This window comes from Perognathus longimembris, chromosome 10 (genome assembly GCF_023159225.1).
Source record: "Perognathus longimembris pacificus isolate PPM17 chromosome 10, ASM2315922v1, whole genome shotgun sequence".
NCBI lineage: Eukaryota > Metazoa > Chordata > Mammalia > Rodentia > Heteromyidae > Perognathus > Perognathus longimembris.
Genome location: NC_063170.1, coordinates 6668695 through 6684139, shown reverse-complemented (window position 1 = coordinate 6684139; position 15445 = coordinate 6668695). Strand labels below are relative to the sequence as shown.

The window sequence follows — 15445 nt, the reverse complement described above, 5'->3', positions numbered from 1 at the left end:
ATTTAAGCCTTTATGATTCCTTAATCATCTTGGCCCATTTTCCTATATATATTCTTTTTTTTTTCTTCTTTTTTTTTTGGCCAGTCCTGGGGCTTGGACTCAGGGCCTGAGCACTGTCCCTGGCTTCTATTTTTGCTCAAGGCTAGCACTCTGCCACTTGAGCCACAGCGCCCCTTCTGGCCGTTTTCTGTATATGTGGTGCTGGGGCATTGAACCCAGGGCCTCATGTATTCAAGGCAAGCACTCTTGCCACTAGGCCATATCCCCAGCCCCCATTTTCCTATACATTCTTAAACATTCCTGCACACTCCTATTAATGCTCTCTTTAATGACTGTTGTGAACAACAGGAATGCAGGTGTCTTCTTCCGGGGGTCCCTGCTTTCCAAATCTCTGTGGCACTACCCCCTGGTGTTACAGGTCTCAGATAAGCCGTGCTGTGGTGTGGATTCAGGGCTTGGCCTTGTGAGCACGGGCGGCTTCCTCTCCCTTCTCATTTGCTCCCAGGCTTGCCAAGCGGCGCTAGCTCCCCTCGCAGCTGACGTGCGTGCAGGAGTGGGAGGTGCAAGCAGCATTCGCATGGAGATGATGCTCGCTCAGAGACCCAGAGAGGCAGACGTTCAAAGGCAGCATCTGAGGGGTGAGCAGAGGCACCAAACCTCCCCCCCCCCGCCGTGGCACTCACTCACCTCCCCAACATTCCTCCGAGTGGAGGGACGAGAAATAAACCGTGCTCCCCCAAAGCGATCCCCAAAGTCCTTGCTCTGAATTCACCAGAGGCCTCCACTTCAAACAGCAAAAGGGGACTTCCAGAAAAACGATGGGCCTTGGGCAAAGTGCCCGGGGCGGGGGGTGGGCAGCCTGTTCAGGCTGAGTTTGATATCATCTGCTCCGAATTAATTCCCCATCTCTTCCTGGCCTCTTGGGCTCCGCTTGGGCCCATCCCTGGTGCTCTGATTTTATCTTGAGGAATACCTTCTCCCGTTCCAGACCTTTCACCCAGGGGAGGGCTCGGCCGGAGGGGGTCCCAAGGAAGCGGCTAGAGGGGGAGGTAATTAATACTTGCTCGTGGCACTCGCTGTCCTCCCATTCATTGGTCACCACGCCTGGTCCACCTGGCCTGTCCCCCCCCATCCCCATCCCCACCATCTCCTCCTGCCAAGAGAGCGGAGGAAGTTGTTTATTATAGTAATTTTCTTTAGATGTCTAGTTCCTGTCTTGGAACTAGCCTCGGGTTAATCTATTTCTCACTTACTGTCATGACTGAGGCGACTTGGGGGTTTTCAACTGCACGGTTAGCTTTGGGGTACACTGTCCCTTAGGGATGGGCTTTCCAAGAGTGAAATGCCCTCCCATGCCCTCCCTTGCCACTCAAAGACAACAAAGAAGGAATATATATATATGTATATGTATATACATATATAGGTATGTATGTGTATATACGTATATCACATAAGGGGGACTTTTTCATGCTTTTGAAAGACTTTGTTATGTTTAAAAAAAAGCAGTGTCATAGTAATGCCGGTGTTCATATTTCAATTATGGAGGAGTCACCCGTGTTACTCTGTGACCCTGCATGGCTCTGTATCAGACCGAGGTGAAGTCAACTTATAATGGAACACTCAACACAAATTGCTTCGCTTCTCTTCCAAGCACTACACGGTTTGATAGAGACTGTGACTCATTCTTTGTTGTATGGGGGTGTGTACGTGTGTATGCAAGTGTGTGACAGAGAGACAGACAGACAAAGAGTGTGGAAGAAAGAAAAGGACTAGGGATGGATGCCAGGCATATGCAAAGCCCTGGGGTCAACTGATGGAGAAGAGAGGGAAGAAAGGAAGGGAGGGAAGCAGGGAAAAAATGAGGGAGAACTTATCTAATCACTAAGTAAAGGAATTTGTGTTGTGATTTTTTTTTTATTGCCAAGGCCTCCCAAAATTGATGTGGAATGAGACTTGTCCACATTGCTTAAACAAAGACGCCAGTGACCCCGAATCACCTGTATCTAGGACTAGAGGTGAGGCTCAGGTAGTAGAGTACACACCTAGCCAGTGCAAACCTCAGTCATTAAAAAAATTGCCTATATCTAGCCAAATGCTGGTGGTTCACACCCATAAGCACAGTTACTGGGGAGATAGAGATCATGAGGCTCATGTTTCAGTGCTAGCAAGGGCAAAAATGAGAGACCCCCATCTCAACTAATAGCTGGAGACAGCGGTACACCTCTGTCATCCTAATGCCCAGGAAGCCTAGCTAGATGACAGTGGTCCAAACCTATCCAAGCATATCCCCAAGACCATATGAGAAAAAGAAAAAAGATGGGCAAGAAGAGCTGAGGACATAGCTTAACAAGTTGAGCAGTGCCTGCCTAGCAAGTGCAAGGCCAGAATGCAAACTCCAGTATCACCCCAAACCACCTACATCTAAATGTTTAAAAAAGGAAAAAGACGTTTCCCAGAGCTAGCACGTGCGCCTACTTCAGAGGAAACCACTCCTTCTCACACAGGCCATGTGCAAATCCCAACGCGGACTCTCGATTGTCACATTTCTGCCTCTTCACAATTTAATTCTTCCACCACCGTCCTTTCCCCATACACAGACTAAATGTAGCTGTTTGGGGGAGGGGTGTGTGTGCAGATTAACACAGACTTAATATTCTTTCTGTTCCCCAAACTTAACCAGATAATGCATCATATCCCAGACACTATCGAAATATATAAGCTCACTTTAAAAATCTGTCAGATGACTAATAAGGTCACGAGTTCAATCAGAGATGTTTTAGTCTGTATGCCAGACTTATGTTGTAGAGAATACATGGGAATAAATGGAAATTATCTACTTTTATAAAAAAAAAAAACCATATCTGTTATGATCTCAGAAAACCCTATGACTGCCAAAATAGCATTGCTTTCCTTGGGGGCTGTGCATATGACTACTTTTTTCCTTTGGGGGTAATGCAGAAACATTATTCATTTGTATGTGCATCCTTTTCAAAACAGAAATGTGATTGATGGACTTATATAAGGCCTAAACACTTAAGACCTAAGATGATCATACAAATGCTTAGGAATCCTTCTGGGCCATTGAGGAAATCAACCAGCCAGCACTGTGCAAGTGGACTTCCACCTGCTGTGAGATGTAGAAACATCTAGAGCAAAAAGATCCAAAGAGAAAACTGCCTGTAAGAAGAGTCTGAAGTTTAGAACTGGACTGGCTCGTGTCTCTGTGATAAAAGGGGAAGTCTGTTTCCCATTTACTTGAAACTCTGAGCTCCCCATGAAGATGTCGTATAAAAGTTCTGACATATAAAAATAACCAGGAGCAGAAGATACTTTTGTTTGGTGTCAGGCCAGGCACTTACTTCTTGGGGTTCACTGACAACAGTCAATTACTCCCAAGGTTGCATTACTCTGCCTTGTACTACAAAATTCCAGAAATTGATGGAAAGATCTGGTAAGCCTGCTATCTATGGAAAACAGGTCCCTTCTCAGATTTCGATGACTTCCCAGGTGTTAATTATTCACTGCCCGGGCCAAGGAAATTTCCTAGGAAGCATGTAAATTCCTCAAATGCCTCTGAGGAAATGAAATCCCGACCACTTTTCTCTTGGAAAGAAGAGTGGACTTGTTAAACGAACAAAGGAATTTTACCATTGGATGCCATTCACTCTGTAATTCTATTTACTTATTTATTTTAGTGTTCAGCATGCGATGTTCTAGGTACAGTGCCAGAGTTGCGAGGATGGGTAAGTCCTTACCTCACAATACATGGTTTCCGGTGCTCTGACAGTGGGGTCAGGACTCTTGGCCATGTTGGAAGTCACTAGTTCAGCCTGAAGAAATTATTTCCTGAGTGAAGATGTCAAGGTGAAGGCAAGGCAAGCTATCTGTTCCCAGTCATACAGTAGCAGTGAAGCAGCAGCACCAGCTAGCCATCTGTTTAACCCACCCACAAGGACTCTATGCACCAAAACCTATTCTTTACATTCTTTTTTTTTTTTTTTTTTTTTTTTTTTTTTTTTTTTTTTTTTGGCCAGTCCTGGGCCTTGGACTCAGGGCCTGAGCACTGTCCCTGGCTTCTTCCCGCTCAAGGCTAGCACTCTGCCACTTGAGCCACAGCGCCGCTTCTGGCCGTTTTTCTTTTATATGTGGTGCTGGGGAATCGAACCTAGGGCCTCGTGTATCCGAGGCAGGCACTCTTGCCACTAGGCTATATCCCCAGCCCCCCTATTCTTTACATTCTTGAAAGACCTGAGAGCACTAATTTCCAGTGCCCCGATCTCTACCTTCCATAGAGAGATCACTGGTGATTCCTCAGTATCTAGCTCAAGACATATCAAACAGATCCCCAAGTGATGGTTAATTTGTTTTCATCAGATGCCAACAGCAAATGAAGAGAAGAAAAAATTATTTTGATCACAGCCTTATGTGTACCAAAGTACACATATGAAGATGGGAATTACCTGGGATATTGAGAAGAGAAAAAAACAGAATACACCATGGAAAGATCCTGAGCCGTGTTGACACCATATCTTTTCTCTGGGCTTTTACACAATAATAAGAATTCAGTAACATTCAGTGATTATTAAACAGCCCAAAGAGAAAATTCTTTTGTTGAGAGATGATATTTTCAGTGGAAAGAGCTAAATACTTCATTCTGGTAAGTTCCCACACTCCTGCTCTAGCATCCCACAGGATTATAAATTATATTCAACATTTTCATATTGGAGTGAACATATTCCTGGCTCCCAACGTATTCATTTTCGTTCAGCTCATACTTGTTGCAGAGAGAGGCATATGAGCTTTATTTAACTTCCTATAAAGTAGACCTAAGCTATGGATCACTTGGTGATTAAGATATACTCTAGCTTTGGAAAAATGTAATTTATTATTTATTGCCATTTTAAGGGATTTTTTATTTTATTTTTTTTAGTAACTGTGTTCTATCAATTTTGGAAAGATATAAGCATGTGATTAGAACTGACCAGAAATCTGATGTTGTCCTCCTAAAAACAATAATTTAAATACTAAACCCACATTCTTTAAAATATTAAAATAGGCATAATAGTAGGTTGCTGGATTTGACTAGTTTCTAACCTTTGAACATAGCTGCAACTGTCTTTGTGGTACTGGGGCTCGAATTCAGAGCCAGGATGCCAGAACAGTACTTCTGTTTTTAGTTTGTTTTTCAGCTAGGACATCATGGTTATTAACTTTGCCCCTTGCTAGCCTTGAACCACGATCCTCCTGTTTCTGCCTCCCTAGTAGCAGGGATTTCAGGCATGTTCTACACATAACTATCTGCAACACTTTTTTTTGTGCCAGTCCTGGGACTTGGACTCAGGGCCCCAGCACTGTCCCTGGCTTCTTTTTGCTCAAGGCTAGCACTCTGCCACTTGAGCCAGAGCACCACTTCTGGCCATTTTCTATATATGTGGTGCTGAGGAATCGAACCTAGGGCTTCATGTATACAAGGCAAGCACTCTTGCCACTAGGCCATATCCCCAGCCCTATTTGCAACTTTTGAATGAACTCTTCACCTCATGAGAGGGCATGTCCGTAGGCAGGTGTCATGGCTTATGTCCGTAATCCTATCTACCCAGGAGGCACAGATGGGTTTGCAGTTACAAAACCGAAAAAGCTGAGTGTGGTGGCCCACGCCTACCATCCCATCCCACCTAGAGTGGGTAGCACTAAATAGAAGGATGGAGGACCATCCTCACAGAAAATAAGACGGCTAAACAGCAGCCAAGAAAACATGACTTCACTCCACCAGGACAAAACCATAGTTTTGTATTGCTGTGGATATTGTTCTAGTTCTTTATCTATAGTTAAAAAACTATTTTAAAGCAAGCTATACATATCCAATTGAACCTATAGCACATTTCTCCTAACTGATGAACGGCTGTTGCTCCTCAAGGAACCGTCTGCATTTACAAAGAGACAGACAGATGTCCCTGGGCTATTTTAGAGACACTACCCTCAACCAAGGTCAAGCTTTCATTTCTCAAAACTTAAGAAATCTTAAAAATGAAGAAATCATTCATTAATTAAACTAGTGTATGCTTGGGCTAAAAAAATTATGAAATTCATTCATTCATGTCAGGACTATATTATGCAGCTGGTCCCTCCTGGTCCCTCCCCTTGCTCCTTCTCGCACTTCCTGGCTGCCATGAGGTGAGTAGCTCCCTCTACTGTGCAATCCTGCCAGGACCTGCTGACTCCCCCCAGGCCCCAGGGCCCCACAGTCAACGACTCCACCTCAAAACCTCCCCAACTCAGTCAAACAAAAATAAATATTAAATAAATAAAATAAAAACTTTCTTTTCTAGAAGCTGCTTGTCTCAAGCTCTGTTTATTTTTGTTTCTGCAGCACCGGGGATTGAACTCAGGACCTGGCCCTTGCTACACAAGTGCTCTACCACTTGAACTGCATCTGCCTCCATCCCGGTATCCCGTTACAGTCAAGGAGAAGTGACGACCATGGTACCACTTCCGCTGCCCACTTTGCAGGTAAGAAACCAAAGTTCAAAGTGAGATGGGGGCAAGTCTTGCTTTGTATGTGTTTGGTAAACACGGCCATTGTCCCCTCAGAAAACACTAGAGCACATCACTGGCCTGTGACAGCGAAGCCTTTAGAATTGAGGAAGAAAGAGCTCTGAGGAAGACCAGTGTGAAGGAGATGCACATCTGAGAGCAATCTTACACAGCCATTTGGAGATGTGTGTAGCTGTGTTTATTTCTGACATTATTATTGTGTGTGTGTGTGTGTGTGTCTTTTCTTGCCTCTGGGGAAACTGTAACCTATAAAAGTATCATGGTTTTGCAAGACTATTATTCTGCTGATATTCAAGCAAGCATTTCCTCTAGGATATAATTCTGCCTCCTGGGCCAGCGGATCTATGACAGGAGTAGCTACACTATTGGCTCTTCAAATGAGACAGAGACAAACTGGAATAATCTAATAAGCATCCTTGCCTTCATGCGAGCCAAGCATAATGGAGAAGAACCAACATCTGAATGTGGAAATCAATGCACTCTCTTGGAGGCCTTCTGTCCTCTTCCTAAAAGTGGAGCTGCCTCCTCCCTGAGAGATGGAAGTGTAGCTCAAGTGAGAGAGCAATTGCCTCGCAAGTACAAAGCCCTGAGTTAAATGCAGTAATCGCCCAAGCACTAGTGGCTCGCGACAGTAATCCTATCTACTCCAGAGATTAAGATCCGAGAATCATAGTTCAAAGCCAGCCCAGGCAAGAAGGTCTGTGAGACTCTTATCTCCAGTAACCAGCCAAAAGCCGGAAGTGGAGTTGTGGTATAAGCCCTACAACACCAACCATGAGCAAAGAAAGGAAGGGATGGAGGGAGGGAGAGAGGAAGCAGGGAGGGAGGGAGGGAGAGGGAGGGAGGAAGGAAGGGAGGAAGGAAGGGAGGAAGGAAAGAAGGAAGGAAGGAAGGAAGGAAGGAAGGAAGGAAGGAAGGAAGGAAGGAAGGAAGGAAGGAAGGGTAAGGGACACGCACTTAGGCCTTAAGTTCAAGCCCCAGTACTGGCACAAAGGAACTCCAGTAATACCAAAAGAAAAAAGTAGGCTTAATCAGAACAAATTGAACTAAAAGGCTTGGAGTCCTCTGCACGAGCTCAAATTGCACACACCAGCGTGGAAGCCGTAAGAAGGATTGCGAAGGGAGGCATCAAGCTTACTTCAAAAACCAGCGTCTCGTTGGTGGGTCCCGGTGCATAGAGACGCTCCGGGCGGTTCACGGAGCGCTGGTATTCAAACACGGTCCCCGCAAACGGGAACTCCCCAGGCCAGTCCATGCTCCAGCTCCCCGTGAGGTAATACTTCCGACTGAGGCTTCGCACCGCCAGGTAACTTGAGGATACCTGGAGCTCCTGGATCTCGATGCTTCTGGCCCCGGCTGGAATGATGACCACTGGGTAATATTCTGTAAGGAAACAGTAATTCTACACTGAACACAGGAGGACGGTGGTAGCAGTGGATGGAGATGGGTGTCCATTTTTATGGTTTTAGAATCATCAACTGCCATTTATTCCTATCCTATGAAGCAAAGAAAAAAAGAGCCGTTATTTCATTTTCCAAATGGTAGAAACACTAGAGGAAGAAAAAGTGTCATTTCCAGTGTCCTAATTACTCACGTACCAGTGGGTGGGTAATACACTCACCTCTTTCCCAGATCAACAAGCACCTCAAACTGAAAAGCATGTAAAAGCATGTATGTGTATGAAAATGGAACCAGGTGTGTTGGAAATGTGGCTTAGGGGTAGAGTGCTTGCCTAGCATGCACAAAGCCCTGGGTTCGATTCCTTAGTACCACATAAACAGAAAAAGCCAGAAGTGGCGCTGTGGCTCAAGAGGTAGAGTGCTAACCTTGAGCAAAAAGAAGCCAGGGACAGTGCTCAGGCCCTGGGTTCAAGCCCCGGGACTTGCAAAAAAGAAAAAAGAAAGAAAAAGGAACCAGATACCATGAGGGGATTAATGGAGTTGGGAAAGATGGGGGAGAACAAAGGGGTGGCATTGATCAAAATGCATTGTACTCACAATCAGACTGGTGGACGGAACCCCCTTAGCTCAACTGCTTCAAGATAATAAAACAGGAGCTTTCAAAACAAAGAAAGAAAGGGAAGAAAAAGAGAGAGGGAGGGAGGGAGGGAGAAAGAACATTCTGTTAATTTTTCCTATCTACAGCCGCTTCTCCATTTTTGGCATTCTTCAAAGAGGATATGAGAGTTTAATTTTACTTGAAATCTTTAGGGAACCGTTTTCAAATGTTCACGTTCCACGACGAGCCTGGATTCCCTATATTTCAGAGCAAGTTTCTTTGTGTGACAATGCGCTAGGGAGGGGGAGGTGTAAGACAGTCAGATTTGCCTTCCAACTGCAAAGTAGGGAGGAATTCACGCAACATCCTTCAGCGGGGCTTTGATGAACTTCCTCAGTGACTCCTGGCTTCCTTGTTCACGAGCAAGGAACGTGAGCTATGGGCACATCAGGCGAGCCGGTGTGCCAGCCGGTGTGACAGCCGGTGTGCCATCTCACGAGGCTCACACCCACCCAGCCGCGTGACCGCGGCGTCGCTTACCGTTCGCTTTGTACTGGTTGCGATACAGGCCTTTGTAAAACTTGCAAGTCGAATTATCACCTTTGCAAACACCACAGGCATCTGCCACTGCTTTAGAGCCAAGTTCATGGTCGCATCCCACGGGCTGTGACAGAGAAAAAGAAGAAGAAAGTGAGAAAATCAGACAAGAGAAGCCAGTGGCTCCGTCTAACTTCAGCCGAAGAAGGCAACAGCACAGCCGCAAGTTTGGCTGGGGCTCAGGTCTTCTGAAGCTCGGCTGAACAAGTTACGATATCTAAGGCCTGGACTCCACATCTGTAAAATTGGAATACAGAGTCACCTGCCAATGCCAGGTGAGATTCTCAGGCCCCCTGCAGCCTGAAACATAAAAACGTTGGACGATACACACTCAACCCCCCTAACACTGACTGGAAACGATCAAAGACCTCACAATGAAACTTAGGTGAAAGAGGAAATGAGTTTCCAAGGAGAAAGAAAAAAAATAACTCAAAATAAAATATGTCTATGAGGTTCCTATAATATAGTAAGTGTGCACTTAGTTTAAAAAATGCAAGAAATTAATCATTATTTATAGTGTGTATGGGGGGTGTGTCCTAGTACTGAGATCTTCAAATCAGGGCCTGGCATCCTCCCTTTGCTTTTTTTAAACGCAAGACTACTGCTCTGCTACTTGAGCCACACTTCCACTTCTGGATTTTGCTGGTTAACTGGAGATAAGACTTCATCTCCCGGACTTTGCTGCATAGGTTGGTCTTGAACTGTGATTCTCAGCTCTCAGCCACCTGACTAGCAAGGATTCTAGGCATGAGCCCCCAAACATAACATACATTCATACTTAAATCTCCTAACTGGAGTAATGTCATTATCTCCGCTCCCTGCATTGCGAAGCGGAAATTGCAAGGCTTGGAAAGGACCCACGTAGAAGGTGATGCATGTAGAGATGTTTGTTCAAGTCAAACAGTTTGCTCATTTTTTCCACACCAGCTCTGTAGACTCATTGCACATTCCTGTGGTACACGCTTAACCTGAAAATGCACAAGCACAACCCTCCACCCAAAAGTCAAAAAAAAAAGTTCTCTTACTTCACAAATCCCATCAATACAGACATCATTTTTGTGTGAGGAGCAGGGAGTCCCGTCTTTCACCTTGCCAGACATTGCAAAGAAAAATTCAAAGTTTTCAGCCTTGCAGTAGAGTTTACACCGGTCTTCCTCTGGAAGAAAGAGACCAAGAAAGGCCATGGTCAAGAGGAAACCATAAGGAAAAAAGTACATCTTTGGATCAAAGGAACCACTGGATTTACTCATACAGCTGCCGTGATCAAAGTGCATGACATCATGCACAATTTTGTATGTACACGTGCCTGGGTACGCACACATAGAACATTAAAATACGAATCCCTTCAGGTGTGATGGCCCAAGCTTATCATCCGAGTTATTTGGGAGACAGAGATAGGAGGGCTGAGGTTTGAGGCCAGACAGAGAAGAAAAGTTTTCAACATTCCATCTCAACCGGTAGCTGAGTGTAGTTGCACAAGTTTGTCATTCCCAGCAAGACAGTGAAGCACGAAGAGGAAGATCACAGTTCTGGCTGGTCGAGGCCTAACATAAAACCCTACCTTGAAAACAGTTAATCAAAAAGGGCTTTAAAGGCATGGTTCAAGTGGTAGAGTAACTACCTAGAGCAAGCACAAGGCCAGGTTCAATCCCCAGTGCCACCAAGAAAATAAAAATAAAGCCCATTGCATAGGAAACTGACTGAATGTTAATACAGAAAGAATTTTATTTTTTCCTAATCCTTAGCAATAGTCACTGTTTACATGATGGCTGGGTTGTGCGACCTTGTACGTTCGAGGTTTCGTGCGTCCTATGCTTTGTCATTTAATGCTATGTAAACAAAGGGATGTCATTGTGTTCTAATGAAACTTTACTTGTGGTGGCACTGAGGCTTGTACTCAGGGCCTCCTCCTTAGCTAGGCATGTGGTCTGCTACTTGAGTCACACTTCATGCTTGAGTCTGCTTTTCAGATAGGGTGTCATGCTTTTTTCTGGGCTGCCGCAGACTCCAATTTTCCTTTTTCTGCCCCTCTAACAGCTGGGAATACTTGTGTCTACCTCCACACCCAGCCTGAAATTGTAGATTACTTAGTCAGGTCTGTAGAGTGGTAAAATTTGAGATACTTCAGATAAGAAAAGTATGAGATCAATAATGCTTCTAAAACACGTAGAGAAAAACTCTATCAGGCTAAAGAAGAAAGAGCAGATAAAGGACTCCAAAAAATCTAAAAACACATTTTCTTTTACCATTAACACCCTGAGAAGTTTCTGGTACCACAGAAAAAAAGAGGAAAAAATGTATTTATAGAGCCCTTGTTATCAGAAAGAAGTTATGGGGCCAATTTCTCCAATAGAAAGAGCTCTTCTCAGCCAGGAATTCCAGATGACAATTCTCACATGAGACCTTATGTAGGCGACATTGAGCTATATCCCCTAACAACAGTTTTATAGCAAATGTGTAAACAGTTTGCAAACAGTTATGCTTCATAAAAATCCCTCCTTAGAAGACAGAATAAGTATGAAGGAAATTAAATTGTTATGGTTGAAATATGTAGATGCGTGGGTGGGTGGACTGAAAGTCTCTCTGTCAACTACAATTCCTTTTTAAATCGCTTTATTGAATACCTCCTAATTTTTGCAAATGAAATTAGAGAGCTAGATGACACATGCATCCTCTTTCCTATCCTTTCCAGGAACTAACTAGTCTTTACATAGCCTTGCTTTTTTTGTTTGTTTGTTTTTGCCAGGACAGACTTGTAGACAAATTTATAAACTTGCCCATTAGAAACAGGAAGAAAAAGAAAAAGCTTACCACCCTAGGACAGATGGTTTGTATCTACGAATAAAATCTCCCTTTGTTTGAAAGGTAGCCAAGGATGACTGCAAACTCACCATCTGCCTGCCTCAATCTCCCAGTACTAGAACCACAGGTATAGGCTAACACACACACACACACACACACACACACACACACACACACACACACACAACCTTCCTCTACTCTTAAAATGCAGGAATGTCACAGGCCTTCAAGGCATGGTCTGGCTGTTCTGATATGTCAGAAAGAGCTAGAGACCCTAAATCCGTAACTCTGCTTAGCTATGTGTAAGTTATTCCTTATAACTATGTGTTTTGGACAAAGAGCCATAGTAGAAGACAAGGTGTGCCTTGTGGAAAAGGAGATCGAATCCGCCCGGTTTAGCAAATATCTGAATAGGGATGAGTATAGGGACTGGGCGTGGAGCCCTGGGGCTCTCACAGGGGCAGCCATCTCTCCTGCCCTGTACGGGCATGTGATACCACAGCCAGAGTTACCTTCCACTTTCGTGTAGGGTTTCCACTTGTAGAACCATCCACGGAAAGGCTTGTTGTTGTATTCTGCACACTGCTGGGCTCGAAAATCCAAGCTGTTTTCGTGGCAAGGGTTAACGTTGCACAGTTTATAAATACGGTTGGATCCAGGGCAGAACTTGCCACCATACTGAGGCCTAAAAATAAAATCCATGAACTTTAATCCTAGCAAACAGAAGCCTCTCCTTACCCATTGCTTACGTTCATAATAAATGAGAGGCTGTCAACATTGCATGAATGGAAATGGACAGTGTAAGATTTGCTTATCTCTTCTTGCTTCTGTGGCAGACATAACTAATCAATCAGGAAATCCCTTTATCTTTTGGCCAAAGCTTCACACGGCTTCCATGGCAGATATAATTAATCAATCAAGAAATCTTTTCCTTTTGGCAAAAGCTTCACATCACTTCTAAATCTTTCTCAATACAGTCTTCCACCATTACTACCATTGCTCATTCATTGGGTCAGCATGTTAGGTCAAACTTGTTGGCAATCTCTGGCATATTTTATATCCTGTCAATTAATAACTGATGACAGGATATTCTTGGCATTGCCATTAAACACTCTTACATGTCCACAGTTCTGTGCCACATATGCTACCCTACAATTTGACATCAATACCTATCCTGCATCTCTCTAGTTTTTCTTCCATTTCCTGACATCCAGGCTATCTTGCTCTACCTTTCCTCACACTTGCAATTGCAGTAGGAGGCAGGTCAAGTCAGAGAGGAGAGGCAACAGAAAGCCCCATTGGCCACATTCTCAACCCTAACTCTGTCAGTCCTGGAGCTGATACTGATGATTGTCTAACTCTGGTGGGTTTTATTGTCATTGGTTCAATACTCTGAGGGAAAGATTGTCCTTATTTCCACCTACATGACCACTTTTTACTTCTACAAGTGGTGGCCTCGTGTTTTCCTGCCCAGAAGAAGAAATCTCATCAGAACACCAATAACTATGAACTCCTGGCAAGCATCTTCAGATCCCAGTTGGCTGAGCTGCCAACACCAGAAAGCCAAATACAGAACAACAATAACCAAAAGATTCCAACCATACTAAAAACAACTTCTCACTACTGAAGACAGCAATTGCTTCTTTCCCTTCCTGCCTTTATGTAAGCTTTCTCCAACTGCTGAAATGCAGCTGTGAATCCATCTTAGCACCTACAAATTCCATGCCAACATGGGACATGAAAGGAAACGCCGAGGTTAAGGCATGTGCGTGATTAAAATTCCTTGTCTGTGTAGGAAATGTGAGTCTGCTGTAAAACAACCCTGAGTCATCTCCAGCATACTCCATCCAGTCCTTTTCTCTGATGACTTCAACAGAAAGAGAATCACGCTGCCAGAAGGAGATTTTTTTTTATGCTATTTCAAAATACGCTGGAGAAACTCCTTCAATCCCTGAAGACTTCTTAAATGACCATCTGAGAAGCATCGAGCAAACCTTTGTGGGCTACACCAGGACCAGTCATCTTTACAAGGCATGTTTAAAACCAACTCCCAGTTTAAGGCTTTCTGCCTGCGAGTTAACAAATAACTCCTCATGTGAACTGTGCTAATTTAAGGAAGTGAAATGGGCTACTCTTTGGAAACCATAGAACTGGGACAAGGAACGAATTCCTCACGGACACAGCCTTCCCCTCATTTTATGGATCAAGGGCCAAGCAACAGAAGCAGCTCGGGAAACTCCGTGAATGAAAGTCACAGGGATGGCAGACAGAACAGAGCCCAAACTCATACCTTCAGTCTCTGTCTAGAGTTCTCTTCTTACTTGACTACCCTGGGTTTAACTGAGGTAGGCTGCTTGGGAAGGAGAGTCAATAAGCATCATGGCAATGAGGCTAGGGGTTGACAGCTCCGGATTTGAAGAGTCTCTGTCTTGCCCCAGCTGGAATCTCTCATGTATAAAAGAGGGGCTGTTTGGACAAGTAGCTTCTGCATGACTTGTGAGGAAGATGGGGACATAGCTAGGGCACAGCCATGGTCCATAGCTATGACGTTCTGCATATTTCTGTGTTACGTATCTACAGTGTGCTAGGTTAGCACGCTGTCTGTGCTCTTGTATACTCAAAGAATTTGTTTTCCATTATGAGATAGTCAACCCATCCAAAGTAATGACTGACAATTATTTGAGCTTTCTTATTGTTGTTTTACTTGTATTCCTTCCTTCCTTCCTCCCTTCCTTCCTTCCTCCCCTCCTTCCTTCCTCCCTTCCTTCCTTCCTTCCTTCCTTCCTTCCTTCCTCCCTTCCTATCTTCCTTCCTTCCTTCCTTCCTTCCTTCCTTCCTTCCTTCCTTCCTTCCTTCCTTCCTTCCTTCCTTTTGACAGTGCTGAGGTTTGAACTCTAGGATCCATGCTTACTAGGGAAGAACTCTACCATTTAGCCCAACACACACACACACACACACACACACACACACACACGCACACACACACACACACATACACACACCTCTGTGGGTGTGAGGTAAAGGAAACAGACACACATGCCTGCCACTGGCACTCAAGAAACCAATATCTCTACTCTTTCACAGCTCAAAAATTCAATAAGTCAGCTTAGTAGTGGTGACTCACACCTGTAATCAATGCTAGCAGCTGAGGAGGCTGAAATCTGAGGATCTCAGTTCAAAGCCAGCCTCGGCAGAAAAATCCACGAGACGCTCATTTTCAATTAACCAGCAAAAAGCTGGAAATTGGAATGTATCCAAGTGGTAGAGCACCAGCCTTGAGTGGCAAAAGACAACTTGAGAACATAAGGCCCTGGGTTCAAGTCCTAAGACTGAGAACAACAACAATCAATGGGAGAGGCGAGGAAGAGCACAACCAAGCCTCTGAAATGTACCTTCCCCTTCGCAGAGCATGGTGCACCTGGACCAGAGCATGCCCACAGGGACCCTCGGCCAATTCCCATCCATACATGACTTGTGTCAGTCTCCATAGTGG

General features: G+C 44.5%; 1 protein-coding gene across 1 annotated transcript in view; it reads right to left on the bottom strand.

Moving 5' to 3' along the window:
* Positions 1–15445, bottom strand: part of Adamts18 (ADAM metallopeptidase with thrombospondin type 1 motif 18) — a 104249-nt gene that overhangs the window by 18947 nt on the left and 69857 nt on the right. The window contains exons 14-17 of the mRNA XM_048354728.1: positions 12465–12637; positions 10176–10306; positions 9094–9217; positions 7694–7938 (exon numbers count right to left, since the gene is read on the bottom strand). Of these exons, the coding sequence (XP_048210685.1) occupies positions 7694–7938; positions 9094–9217; positions 10176–10306; positions 12465–12637 (673 nt within the window). The remainder of the gene's footprint in view (positions 1–7693; positions 7939–9093; positions 9218–10175; positions 10307–12464; positions 12638–15445) is intronic.